The sequence below is a fragment of the Vulpes lagopus genome, chromosome 1 (assembly GCF_018345385.1).
Source record: "Vulpes lagopus strain Blue_001 chromosome 1, ASM1834538v1, whole genome shotgun sequence".
Lineage (NCBI taxonomy): Eukaryota > Metazoa > Chordata > Mammalia > Carnivora > Canidae > Vulpes > Vulpes lagopus.
The window spans coordinates 74,541,111-74,554,312 of record NC_054824.1 but is presented as its reverse complement, the minus strand read 5'-3'; the positions used below and the strand labels follow the sequence as shown (position 1 = coordinate 74,554,312).

At 45.9% G+C, this 13,202-nt stretch overlaps 3 protein-coding genes across 12 annotated transcripts in view; 2 read left to right on the top strand and 1 right to left on the bottom strand.

Moving 5' to 3' along the window:
- SENP5 (SUMO specific peptidase 5) overlaps positions 1 to 3,407 on the top strand; it is a 54,283-nt gene extending 50,876 nt beyond the window's left edge. For 6 of the 7 annotated variants that reach the window (XM_041768481.1, XM_041768510.1, XM_041768494.1 and 3 more), the window contains one exon: positions 75 to 3,407. In XM_041768481.1, coding sequence (XP_041624415.1) covers positions 75 to 185 — 111 coding nt within the window. In that variant the 3' untranslated portion in view covers positions 186 to 3,407. The remainder of the gene's footprint in view (positions 1 to 74) is intronic. The other variant, XR_005989824.1, reaches the window with a different exon arrangement.
- Positions 1 to 11,681, bottom strand: part of NCBP2 (nuclear cap binding protein subunit 2) — a 29,695-nt gene extending 18,014 nt beyond the window's left edge. Inside the window, exons 1-5 of one of the 4 annotated variants that reach the window (XM_041768608.1) lie at positions 11,529 to 11,667; positions 9,512 to 9,677; positions 8,491 to 8,672; positions 5,924 to 6,062; positions 4,994 to 5,240 (exon numbers count right to left, since the gene is read on the bottom strand). In XM_041768608.1, coding sequence (XP_041624542.1) covers positions 5,169 to 5,240; positions 5,924 to 6,062; positions 8,491 to 8,672; positions 9,512 to 9,583 — 465 coding nt within the window. In that variant the 5' untranslated portion in view covers positions 9,584 to 9,677; positions 11,529 to 11,667 and the 3' untranslated portion in view covers positions 4,994 to 5,168. Of the gene's footprint in view, positions 1 to 4,993; positions 5,241 to 5,923; positions 6,063 to 8,490; positions 8,673 to 9,511; positions 9,678 to 11,528 lie in introns of those variants that run through there. The other 3 variants (XM_041768605.1, XM_041768602.1, XM_041768599.1) reach the window with 3 other exon arrangements.
- Positions 11,682 to 12,612, top strand: NCBP2AS2 (NCBP2 antisense 2 (head to head)). Its single transcript, XM_041768613.1, has one exon. The coding sequence runs from the start codon at positions 11,809 to 11,811 to the stop codon at positions 12,106 to 12,108; it is 300 nt and encodes a 99-aa protein (XP_041624547.1). The 5' UTR covers positions 11,682 to 11,808; the 3' UTR covers positions 12,109 to 12,612.
- Positions 12,613 to 13,202: the final 590 nt, after the last annotated feature.

Genomic DNA, 13,202 nt, shown 5'->3' with positions numbered 1-13,202 from the left:
TTTGCATCTGGGAAAATACACTGGGCTGCTTCATAGCTCCACATGCCACTTAAGCGTTTCTGGGACTTTTGCAGTACTGCAAGTGCCTCGCCTTAGAGCAGCCTTTCCAGTTTTCCCAAGAGGACATGCCCCGAGTGCGGAAGAGGATTTACAAGGAGCTGTGTGAGTGCCGGCTCATGGACTGAAACTCAGCAGGGACTCTGGGAGGTCTGACCAAGTTGAAGCAGATGGTTTGTTACTTGAATCTCCAAACACTTATTTGAATTTTTACAGATATTTCAGATCAGTGGTGTTGGGCCACTATTGTTACCTCAAATTTGTTTTTTTGCCCTATTCATTTCTCTAGCTACCGTGTACTATTTTTTAATGTTCAGTTTGGTTTCATTTTTAATTTTATGGATTCTGTGTGTTTCCCCCCATATTTAATATTTATTATCCAAACGCATGCATATAGACAGAGCATGCAGTGCAGAGTATTAAAAAACAAAAACAAAAACAAAAAAAGACAAAAAAAAAAAAAAAAAAGCCTAGTAGATTTGGTGCGGCTTTTGAAACTTAGTTAGACATGAACTGAATACAGGTTTAAAATTTAATCCCAGAACCTAAAAGTGCAGAATGTTTTCAATACAACATAACTCTGAGAATGATAGTTGTTCCCTGGGGCATAAAGGGTAGCTAGGAGTGGTGGTTTTGACAAAGCCAGTCCTGTTTTACCTGCTGCACCTTTCACTGACTTCCCTCTCCAAGTGAGTCTTGCAGAATGAGTTGCATTCCTTTTGAGGGGTGAGAAGATAGTGGTCAAAACTTGACTGCTGTGTTCCATTTATAGAGGCACACTTATAAGCGCAGTGCCTACTTTGCCTACTTTGAGTTAAGGTGTGAGAAAAAGACAACTTTGGGGCTAGTTATATGAACACATGAGAAACTTCGATCTTGGCTTTAAGAGGAATTGTTAGCAAATGCCTAATCTTACAAAAGGCTTTTGCTGGAACACTGAATTCTCTGGATTTTTGGCTTTGGCCCATTAAAAACATTAATATCCATCAAGCTAGTGGTCAAACATCTGAGAATTCAGCCTTCCTAAGAATAATTTACAGGTGGTCACTACCGTCGTGTGGCCTCCCCTTGGAAGAAAGTAAGATTTGCCAAACACCTATTTGACCCCCAAGGGTGTTCAAAATGTAAATCTTCAAACCTGAAGACTGACCAGGTCTTTTGCAGATGGGTGGGGAGGAGAGAAGAGGAAGGGTAACAAGACTTGACAGCATAGGAGCGCACAGCAGGTGTTATTCGAGGTTTTTTGCTCTTACCTCTAGTGATCTCGGCAGCATGTGGGGCTCCTCATTTGGCCTCTCCTGCCCAGCCCTCAGACTCCAGTGCTGGAGTCCTTTTTTCACTTCTGTCAACCTCATCTTCTGGGGTAAAGCAGAAGTGACCCTGTCCTGATGCTTTTAGCTGCATTAGGACTGAAGTAATGGACCTTGCATCTTTACTCTAGCCTTTTGTGATATTTGAAAAGAAAGGAAATGAGGAAGGATGCATATTAAATTACCCAATTATCTTTTCTGAACCGAGGTAGAAAAAAAGTACAAAGGTGTATGTAAGAATCTCAAGACGCTTACACAGAATACCCAGTAAATGACAACATACTTAGACGTATGTCTGATTAGGTGTGGGGTATTGAAAGTAAAAAGCTAAAAGTGCAGTTTAATTTGGCCATAAGGTAAGATTGCCAGTGGTTGAGGGTAGAGTCAGAACATGTTTACACGCAGGGTTCCCATCCCCAGACATTCCAAGCACCCATACCAGTGTTTACATGTAGAAAGCCCCAGCACTCTCCAGAGCCTTCTGGACTTACTGTAAAGCCAGGTCAGTATTTCCTACTGTGCTTCAAGTCACTAAAAGGCCTGAGATCAGAGGCACTGTATGCTGCTACAGTTAGGGTTGTGTCAGCATCAGCAAAGATGACAGTTTAAGTGGGGAGATCTTCTTGAGGTTTTCCGACATGATTACGCAAATGAATTTTTTTTTTTTTCAGATCTACATGTAAGTCATTTGCCTAACTTTTGTGGGGAGGCTAGTATAACTAGACTGTGGATTCACAATGTCTTAATGTTAGAGGTCCATCTCCCTTCCTCACTGACAGAACCAGGCATGGAGGAAAGACACAGAACTGTGTTCTGAATTTTCATGCCCAAAACTTGACTTGCCGTTTCCGCCAATCTGAGAAATGGTTGCCCTCTCGGTGCTGAGTCAAGCAGGGGTGCACAGAAGTAACTAAACTGTCCAGCTTCCCTTTTCACTTCTGGTTTGATAGGGCACCTTGAGGTGCGTTGTCTAGTATGCTTTTGCCTACATGTCAAATATTTGAAGACATCTGGAGACATCTGGTTCAAATGTTTCTTCTCTGTTCATGAAACTTGGTTTTAGCACACAGTCGCTTTCCCCCCTACTCTTGTGATTAGGTGTAAACTTCTATTTAGCCCAAGTCCTACATCAGCAGAAGGGCCTTTGTCCTAATGTTTGCAACATCTGCTTCCTTGCAGCAAAGACATTTTTGAAATGTAGTCTGGGCTGCTGGTGGAAGAGGGTGGGCATTGTTTTGTCACTAGCTTGGCACTGAATTGTTTGGGTGCCCACAAGATGGGCAGGCCTTAGGCTTTTGGGGTTAAGTGCAGGCCTTGTACAAACTCAGAGCTGCTTATGATGTGCCTTCAAGCTGTGCCCAGTCCTGTCCATCAACAAACATACCAGTCTGTAGTTATTTCTTTCCAGTGATTTGTCCTTATGTTACATCTATAGCAATGTGGATTTAATTCAACTTTTAGTTGAGGTCCCTTAAGGAAGGGAAAAAGCAGCAGTTACTGCCCCAAATCCCCAAGTCACTTTTTGGTTTTGCATTGTATTTTCTACTTACGGAATATGCGTGAGACCAGTCATCTTGGATTCATAGTTGGAACAAAACTACAGCCCTAACTGGGACACAGAAGCACTAGTCTAAGAGCTGCCCTTTTCCTCTGCAGTCTTGGTTCACTGCTTCCCTGGGTCAGAAGGGCTGACTGGGAGAGCTCTGGGAGAATCAGAACCTTCAGGCGTGGTAATAGTGTGAACTGAATATACTGACTACCTGCTCTGCTTAATTATGTTTAAGAAACCGAACTAATCAGCAGTTGTAAAGCACCTGCTTTTATTATATACGAGGCTCTGCCTTAAGACCTAGGGAATACACCATCAGAGAAATGCTAATTATATTCAAGTGTTAAAATGGCAGGCCTAGATAAGCTGTTCACTTAAATGGTACCTTTTGGTCAGAAAAAGAATTTATTTAAAGATTGTGATCATGTAAAATTACTCAAACCTTCTAGCAAAAATATTTTTTTGAAAAATAAACTAAATGCCTTTATAAACTTGTGTGTTCTCTTGAATAACATGTACTGTTTGGTTGAGTAGTTTCTCAGATGGATGCTAAGCAGCCTACTCTTCTTAAATAACGCTGCCCAACAGAATTTTCTGCAATGATGGCTCAATTTTCTGAGCGCTGCTAGTAGCTACCACATTCATATCAAAATCTAATTCAGAGTAAGAGTTCTAATGTCTCTTATAGGTTGAGATAATGGGGAGAGACAATAATTTGGTCTGACAATTCAAACAGGAACCACTGTCTGTAGTTTTAAGGCCTGCAGAAATTGGAGTTCTATTTTACTACAAAATTATAAAATAAATTAATTCAAACTAGTGTAAAAGAATTTTTATGTCACAATGATTGTCCTCCTTAAACATCTGCAAATGGTTCTAGCTCTTAATAATCCAAATAATCAGCTTGAACTTAATGGGAGAACCTATACTTACTGTAACGTGAAAGATGTTCACACTGAGATTCTAGTGGAAGTTAGGAGATAATCTGTTGCTAGATGAAAAAAATCTCACTTATGTAAGGGAAAATTACATTAGACTAAATTAGTTTAGTATTAGAAAAATCACCTTTTGCTTACAAATGCATAATAAATTTGGTAGACCACCTTCTCTGTAAAGACCATTAGCTCGGGATCCCTGGGTGGCGCAGTGGTTTGGCGCCTGCCTTTGGCCCAGGGCGCGATCCTGGAGACCCGGGATCAAATCCCACATCGGGCTCCCAGCACATGGAGCCTGCTTCTCCCTCTTCCTGTGTCTCTGCCTCTCTCTCTCTCTCTCTCTGTGACTATCATAAATAAATAAAAATTAAAAAAAAAAAAAAGACAGGATCAGTAACTGTGCTATGTAGAGCCACACTGGAGCTTGAGGTGAAAGGAAAATCAGTAAGAATGATCCTGTCTTTATAAAGAAAAAAAAAAAAAAAAAAAAAGACCATTAGCTCACTATCCAGGCTCCGAAACTAAGCACAAATAGGGAAAAAAAACAAGACAGAGTTCAGATGAGCATTGGCTATGACACATTTCCTGCGGGAAGCAATTCTGATTGTTCTCGTTAAGTATTCTGATCTTCAAGCTCTTTTTAAACCTAGTCCATTCTTAAGATCACTCCGAAAATGAATTTTTAGGTACAACACATCTTTTGAAAAATGTGTACAGTAAATCCAAGTCCTAATACATAAAACACATAAGCTGGTGGTACCTCCTGGCACAGTCTAAGGCTTACTTTTGCACCAACAATTTAGGAAGTTCCCTTGACTCCCAAGTTTGCCATCAGAGATTAGAACTCAACACAGAAAACAAATAGTTGTCAAACATCTAATTTAGAGCAAAGCTATACAACACAGCAAAACCTCACTTATTACATTTTATCTCCTGCAAACACAAATTTAAAGGCCCCAATTAAGACCATGAACCAACTATCAATGTTAAAAAAAATTTTTCCATCTTCCTAAAAGAAGCCTAGGGTTTTGGGCCAATAGATCGAATCTGTTGCCATGATGCACAAATTCTGACCTGGTAACATAAAATCATTCTAGTAATCTGACCTACAGCCAAGATTCTAAGACTACAGAATAAAGGCATTCTTTTGAATTCTGTCCTTTAATAGTTTTCAAAGGAAAACCATGAAAAGGCTTCCAGCTCAACAGAGACCTTGATCAAAGCATGGCAGAAATGGGCAGGCTCGCAGACCTTGGGTAATGCATGGCAAATTCAACAGGCCAAAGAAGTGAGTTTTCATGATGGGGCTCTCACCACTCACTGGTTTTGGGCCAGTTTTCCATAGCCGCCTCTCCCAGCGTCATAGTCCTGCCGATACTCATCTCGAACCTTAATTGAAAAGAACATAAGTTACATTATAGAGATGACTGAGGTAATGGACATGCCTCCCACAAACACACCAGCAGGCAAACTGTTTAGCCTTTTCAGATGTCATAATGAAAACATGCAAGCAAGACATAACATTTTTTTGAGCAATGGACATAAAGCTCGACTACTTTACAGAATTATCTAAGACGACCTAATGCTTTTGCTTACTTAATAATAAAACTACGCCCAACATGGGGTTTGAACTCTTGACCCCTGAGGTCAAGAGTCACATGGTCTACCACCTGAGGCAGCCAGGTGCCCCTACTAGTGGGGTTTTTTGTTTGTTTTTACCATACATCATGCTCAAACCAGCATTCAAAAGTAGCATATTCCAAAAAATAAGTACTTAAGTTGGGCTATTTTAAAATAGAAACTTAAAACTTATTTTAATTTCAGTGCATTTTCCTTTAGTTTTAGACACTTGCAGGTGCAAAGCCTCTAGCAGAAGTCCAATAATGGTTGCTTATGAAAATGTACAGAATCTATAATTTACCAATCCTAATGGGTAGTTTTCAGATTCACCTCAAGCCAGGGTTATAGGCACAAAATTATTTTCTAAAAGAGCAAACACACATTGACAAAGTCCTAGTCACTAGGACTGAAACACCAGGCAAAGACTGAGCCAAGAGAACCTTCCTGCATACCTGGCCCCCAGATCGCCCACGGCCATACTGCCTGCCCTCCTTAAAGCCTGCGTCCCAGTCTGTGCGAATGATCCGGTCATCCAGACGAGTTCCATTTATGTACCTCATGGCATTTTCTGCATCTGCTCTCGAGTAGTATCTTAAGTGTAGGTATTAAGGAACACTATATAGCATTTCTCCAAACATTGTTGGAAATACAGGAAGCAACATCTCAATGAAGCTGCATTAAGAAAGAGTACAAAAAAGAACCCAACCAGATGGATTTCAAGGACAGTAACTCGGGTTTGCACAAGCCTGTTTGAGGTTGGTCTGGAGGCACTGACGGAGTCAACTATGATTTATCCATGGCTGCCAACTGTGATTTTCCTCAGCAATCTTGTAAAATATAAATATGTTTAGAGCACAAACTGCAAACTTCTTATCCAAGGAAACAAAAGCATCCAAATTTGAACTGTATATTCAATAACCTTAATAAAAAGAGAAAGTTACAGTGCATATGAAATTGCCATTGCAGTTCATTAAAAGGAAAGACTCAGTATCATGTCACTCAGGTTAATTGTTCTCAAACCCATTTAACTAGATCCGCTTAATCATAAGCAATTGTGATCATTAGCTAGATTAAGGGAAATGCTGATCTAGATTTTTTCCCCTACGTCTTTAATTACACAGGTAGGGAAGCACTTGCTGAAATTCCAGTGCCCCAACACCTACACAATACCTAGCACGTAATAGGCATTTAATAATTTTTTGCTGGATGAATGACACGATAAAAAGGCAAAGTGAAAAAAACACTAGCAATGGCAGCCTTTCTTTTGGCAACCATTTGCTATTATGATTGTGGATCTCTGACACACAAGACAAATGCAAAAGCAAGCATTCCAGTTCTCAGAGACTATTACCTAAAAGGCAGATTTCCTTTGCTTTTTGTATTCTCACCGTTCTCTCTGTACCCTGTGAAAGTTTATCTTATTGCCACCTGAGGCAAAGGTAAAATCTGGGCACTCTTGTTCCCTGTGTCTGAAGGGAAAATGGAAGAATCTTGCAGAGCCCAGAAATCAGACATCAAAATCCAAAGTCTGGAATATGTTCGAAAGTAGGGCTTCCAGTTCAAGCTGACAGAGCAAACACATTTCTGGTTTCCTTTTCCAGACCCAGTAAAATGACAGAATAGGTACATATACCCAAAGAATAAAAGAGGCCATCAGCAAACTAGAGATTCAAGAAACGTCATGTCAGAGTGTCAACCGTTTTATAACACAAAGTCAGTTTGAAATATTCTTCAAGGGGCTTAAAGAAGAAATCAAGTGCATGAGATGAGGCTTTTAATTCAAAGTTGACGACGAAGGTGTGAGACAGCAAATAGGATTTGTTTTTGTTTAAAGATCTTATTTATTTATTCATGAGAAACACAGAGAGAGGCAGAGACACAGGCAGAGGGAGAAGCAGGCTGCATGCAGGGAGTCTGATGTGGGACTCGATCCTGGGACCCCGGGGTCACACCCTGAGCCGAAGGCAGACACTCAGCTGCTGAGCCACCAGGCGTCCCAGCAAATAGGGTTAAATTAAAGGTCTGTATGTGGGAAGGCAACCTGCTAGCAAGAATGCACTTAGACCCAAGCAAATAAAAATAAACGACAGAGTTTTGAGAAGTCTAGAGGAACCCCATATAGCAGTGTCTTCAATGTTAATAAGTCAAAATAGAATCTCTTTTCATTCTGGCATCTGGGAAAACCACATATCCCAAAGGCAAGGCAGCAACTTGAGAGAGATCTGCCCGGGGCCCTCAAGTTAGTTTTCTTTTCCCTAACTACGATAGGAAATCCAGGCATTACCAGACATTAAAGGAAAATTTACAGCACAAATACAACCTCCTCCCCCCAAAATATCCAGGTAATTTGGGCACCCCCCCAAATTTTTAAACATGTCAGATGAGGTCTGGGAAATCTCTCAAAATATAAAACAATATGGCCAAATAAAATATCAGGAGAATAAAGCCCCAAGCAAAAAATCCAGGTCTAATATTTACAGAATTTCCAGGGAGAGAATAGTTTGGTTTTGACCTTCTATAAAATCAAGCTGTATATATCTACGTAATGAAATACCATACAGCCATTTAAAAAAATAGATAGACCTACACATGCTAACATAAAACAATCTCCAAGATGGGGAAAAAACCGTGCATGTACTCTGCCACCACGCATCCACAGGATCACTTCTGGAAAGATACCGAGACTGGTAACTATCTAGGTCTAGAAAGGTACAGAGATTTTGTTTTCGCTAAACCCTTTTGTACTTCTATAAATATCATGAACATACATTTTCAAAACACCGTTTCTTAAAGAATCAATAATAAACCAAGCATGGAGTTCAGAACATAATATAAATATTAGCTTTCACAACACAAGAATGCAGACACACGGGGCAGAAGGTAAGAGACAGATGAAGGAAGGAGAAGTAGAGGATAGGGACACTAATTAGATGGCCTCACTCATTTTTTTAAACAGGTGACTAGCCACTTCTGGCCCCACCCTCATCCAATGGCTAAGCCAGACACACAGGAAGGATACTCCACAAAGCAGAACCCACATGCTGTTTTCTTCATCTTATCCAAGCCCATAATAATTTTCTTTATGTCACCACTTTTGCTGAAGAGTTCATAGATTTGTTCCTCAGTTGTGTAAAAGGAAAGATTTCCAACATACAATGTACAGCTCTTCTTCAGTAATTTTTCCTGTTCTTCATTGTCACCCTGGAATGTCAAATAGAGAAAAAATTAAGCAACACAATCTAAGAAGAGTCCTGCTTAAATAGTATTCCCAAGGATGACTAAAAGTATCATTAATTCTGATTTGGGAATCAGCTTCTCTCATCATCCCAATCTACCGCAAATCCTTTACCAAAAAGAAAAAGGTAGTCACATTCTGTGAAGCACTTCTGCATGTCTAGATGCATGTCCAGACTGCTTTCAGGAGAAAGCCACTGCTTAAGAGTCATGTTGCGTGTAGGCCCCCTCCCGTGCCATACTGCCATGCAAAGGGCATGCCTTTTCTCCGCATACTCGGTATCCTCAGCACCAGAACCTCCTCTTGTGCTCGAGTTTAACTTCTGAACCTTAAGCCAATATACTAAGAAAGGACTTTTTTTGAAGTGAAAAATAAATGTATTTTCAGAAATACAGTATCCCTTATAATATTTTCATAGAGGATGTTCACAATAACTGCTTAGATGGTTTAGACACTCATATATTTTTGTGAATTTAGGAGAAAATGTAGTGATCACTAAAAACTAGAGCTTACATTCTTGACAGGCTTCCTAATTTGGAAGACAAGATGAAGCTAGAGACAGGAATACAACTGACGATCCCCCGGGGCTCATCATGGGCTGGGTATGGTATTTCACACACGTGCAAAGAAACCAGTTGGTAATCCTCAGACCTTCACTTCTAGCCTCCACATTGGGAGGACAGATGCTAACTAAATAGAAGGCCTACCCACTGACATGCTGTCAGGTTAAGGCTCTAACATCAACCGTACAGTATATTCCAGTTTGGAAAGTAGCTGAATAGATCCACGCAGGCCCCCAGAGTACCTTCCCAAGAGGCTTTGCTTCTTCATTTACTGCTCTGTATATAATCTTCATTCTTAGAACAAGACTTTGCATTACTCGTCTCTGAAAGCTTTGTAGCACAGGGCTCAGATTAACGGATCTCACATGATCACATTCAGCGGCAGAATGGAGGGATAGAGAAAACCATCTAAACTCACATCAAAAGGAAAATGATGAAATAAATTATAGTATGTCAGTAAATACAAAACTATGCAGCACCAAGAAAAGTGTACATTCACGTGCTAAGGAACATCTCTGAGATAGCGTAGTAAAAAAGGTATGGAACAACGTGAAAGGTATGCTCCAAGTTATTTTTTTAAAGTATGTATACAGGGGCGCCTGGGTGGCTCAGTTGGTTAAGCGTCTGCCTCTGACTCAGGTTGTGATCTCAGGGTTCTGGGATGTGGCCCCATGTCAGCCTCCCTGCTCAGTGGGGAGCCTGCTTCTCCATCTCCTGCCCCTTCCCCCTGCTGGTGCTCTCTTTCTCTCAAATAAATAAATAAATACATAAATATCTTTAAAAGTATGAGCATAAAAGATCTCATACACAAGAAATAGATATATCTTCCTCTAGGGAGAATCAAGGAGCCACGTTCCATGTATGAAATTGCATTTGGAGATCCTTGGGGGGCTCAGCGGTTTAGCTCCTGCCTTCCGCCCAGGGCATGATCCTCCTCCCAGGAGTCCTGGGCAGGAAGCCTGCTTCTCCCTCGGCCTGTGTGTCTCTCATGAATAAATAGATAAAATCTTAAAAAAAAAAAAAAAAAAAGTGAATGAGTTGGGTCCTAATTTACTAACCTTATTTTACACCTAGGACAACAGTTAAGCAGCTTGTTCAAGGTCATACAGCTACTCAGTCGTTGCAGCTGGAAGCCCAACTCGGTCTCACCCCACCACCACCCCCAAGCCAGCCTTATGCCCAGTCCCGTAGTTCCTTAACAAGCCCACGGGGCAAGAGTCATTCTACATTAAAAACAAGTTTTCACGACTTTGCAATGAGACAACGCGTAAAGTAGATTCACCTTATTTATATCGCTGCTACTAATGATTTACGAGAGTTACCAGGAGGCCTCTTCTCTTTCCTTCCACTTTTCCCACACAAGCGCGTAATCCAGACAGACAGCCCATCGCTGAAGACGACTGTGGCCCAGGTGCCTGGGGGCGTCTCCCGGGAACTCGGCGTCCCGGGGGGGGGGGGGGGGGGTACTCCCATCTAAATACCGCTACGGGCCTTGGACTGCGCGGGTGAATAACAGCTGAAACCCTTCGGTTTCACTCTCCTAAGATGCCTGAAACTCAACATGGTCGTGATGCGTGACTTCCTAACGTGGCGACAACTGCAGCAAGTGATCCAGGTGAAAGCCCCGCTGGGCTTACGGACGCGTTTGGAAAACGGCGGCCTCAGGTCACAATCCGGGGTCTCTTGGGGCCCCTGCTCAGCGGGGAGCCTGCCTCTCGCTCTCCCTCTGCCCTCCCCCGCTTGTGCTGTTTCCCAAATAAAATCTTCACAAAAAAGCTACCTTAATAAATTACGTGCATATATTTTTTTAAAGACTGATTTATTTACTTATTCCTGAGAGACACAGAGAGAGGCAGAGCCCCAGGCGGAGGGAGAAGCAGGCTCCCCGCGGGGGGCCCGACGCGGGACTGGATCCGTGACCCCGGAGTCACGCCCCGGGCTGCAGGCGGCGCCCCACGTCCTTTCGCCCGCGCCGCCGGCCGCGAACGCCCCGCACAGCCACCGTCCGCGCGCGCCTCCTGTCCCAGCCCAAGCGTCTCCCAGGCGTCCTCGCCGCCGCCCACACGCCGCAGGCGCAGGCCGTCCGCGGGGCCCCAGCAGCCAGGCCGGGCCGCCGTCCGTCGGGCCGCATCGCCCACCGCGACACGAGGCCCCCCCCCGCCAAGCCCGACGCCCCGTCAGCCGCGGCCCCGCCTCGCGTCTCCTCAGGCCGAAGAACGGAGAACGAGGGCAGAGAAGCCGACGCCCGGCCTCCCTCACCCGGAAGTGCTGGTCCCGGTACTGGCTCAGCTCCACGTAGGAGTCGCTGCGCAGCGCCTTCAGGAGGCCGCCGGACATCGTGCGGAGGGCCGCCGCAGACGCCGCCGCTCCGGAACGCCGAGGCGGCCGTGGCGGAAGCGGAAGTGCGCGGAAGCGGAAGCGGCGGGAGCGCGGCCCAATCCCGGAGCGGCAGCGCCGTCACGCGGGGGGCGCGGTCCGGCGGCGTGCGGCGCCGGCCGGAAGCGAGAGCGGCGCGCTGCGGGGTCCGGGCCGCCCCGCCATGGTCCTGCGGCGGCTGCTGGCCGCCCTGCTGCACAGCCCGCGGCTGGTGGAGCGCCTGTCGGAGTCGAGGCCCATCCGGCGCGCGGCGCAGCTCACGGCCTTCGCGCTCCTGCGGGCCCAGCTGCGCGGCCAGGACGCGGCCCGGCGCCTCCGAGCCCTGGCGGCCGGGCCCGCGGGCTCCCTCGGCCGCCGCGCCGCCCGCTTCCGAGACGCCTTCACCCAGGAGCTGCGCCGCGGCCTGCGGGAGCGCCCGGGGTCGCCGCCGCGGAGCCGCAGGGGCCCGGACGCCCAGCCCTGAGCCGCCCCCGGGGCTCGCGCGAAGGACGCCGCGCACCTGCCGGGCCGCGGCACGTGCGCCCTCCGCGGACAGCGCTGCGCCCCGGCCCCGGCCCCGGCCCCGCCAGGACCGCCCGCGAGGCCTCCGCCCCCGCCTCCGTGCACCGTCGAGGACACCGTCGAGGACACCGTGGAGCCCGCCGACCCGGACGCCCGCCTTCGCTCGGCTCGTGCATCCGGGATCCGGGATCGAGCCCCGCGTCGGGGCCCCGCGTACAGCCCGCTCCCCTCTGGCCTGCGTCGCTGCCCCTCTCGGTGTCTCAGGAGCACATAAATACAATCTTAAAAAATGAAAGAAAATGACAGTCCGGGTGGCTCAGCGGTTCAGCGCCCCCTGCTGCCCAGCGCGTGACCTTGGGGACCCAGGATCAAGCCCCACGTCGGACTCCTTGCATGGAGCCTGCTCCTCCCTCTGCCTGTGTCTCTCATGCATAAATAAATAAAATCTTAAAAACAAAACAAAACAAAACAAAAACCTTCCTAACGTTCGTTCTTATGCTCTGATACCGCATCAGCCTGCAAGGCCGGAAGCCCCACCGTTTCTAATGACCAAAGTCCTGGTTTGGCATCTTACCCCCTCCCTGCTCTGGCAAAGGCCAGATACTCCTCCCAGAGCAGAGGCAACTCTGGATTCTCCTTGGGGGCAGCCAGTGAGGAGCCAGAGGCCTCTGGCCGATCCTGGCCTTCCTGCGCCCTGGTCTCCATCCCACCCGCTGGTCTCTGGGGCTCAGAGCTGCAGAGTGTCAGCAGTCCCCAGCCTGACTCCCCACCCTCCACACGGGGAAGCACGCTTACCTGTAGGTCTTTTTCCAGACTGGCAGGGGCAAGAAGGGAAGCGGCACAGGGAGCAATGAAGCTCCTGGACAACCTGGTCGGGTTGTTTTTTTTTTTTTAAATATTTTATTTATTCACGAGAGAGGCAGAGACACAGGCAGAGGGAGAAGCAGGCTCCATGCAGAGTCTGGGGAGTCTGCAAGACGGCACTTGGCGGCAGAAGACAGTAAGTGCTTACTGTACGCCAGAGATGATGCTAAGCACTAGGGACAGGAAGACAAA

What these genes read in the sequence shown, in the direction of transcription:
- NCBP2AS2 (XM_041768613.1), top strand. Translation starts at nt 11,809, where the DNA reads ATGGTCCTGCGGCGGCTGCTGGCCGCCCTGCTGCACAGCCCGCGGCTG.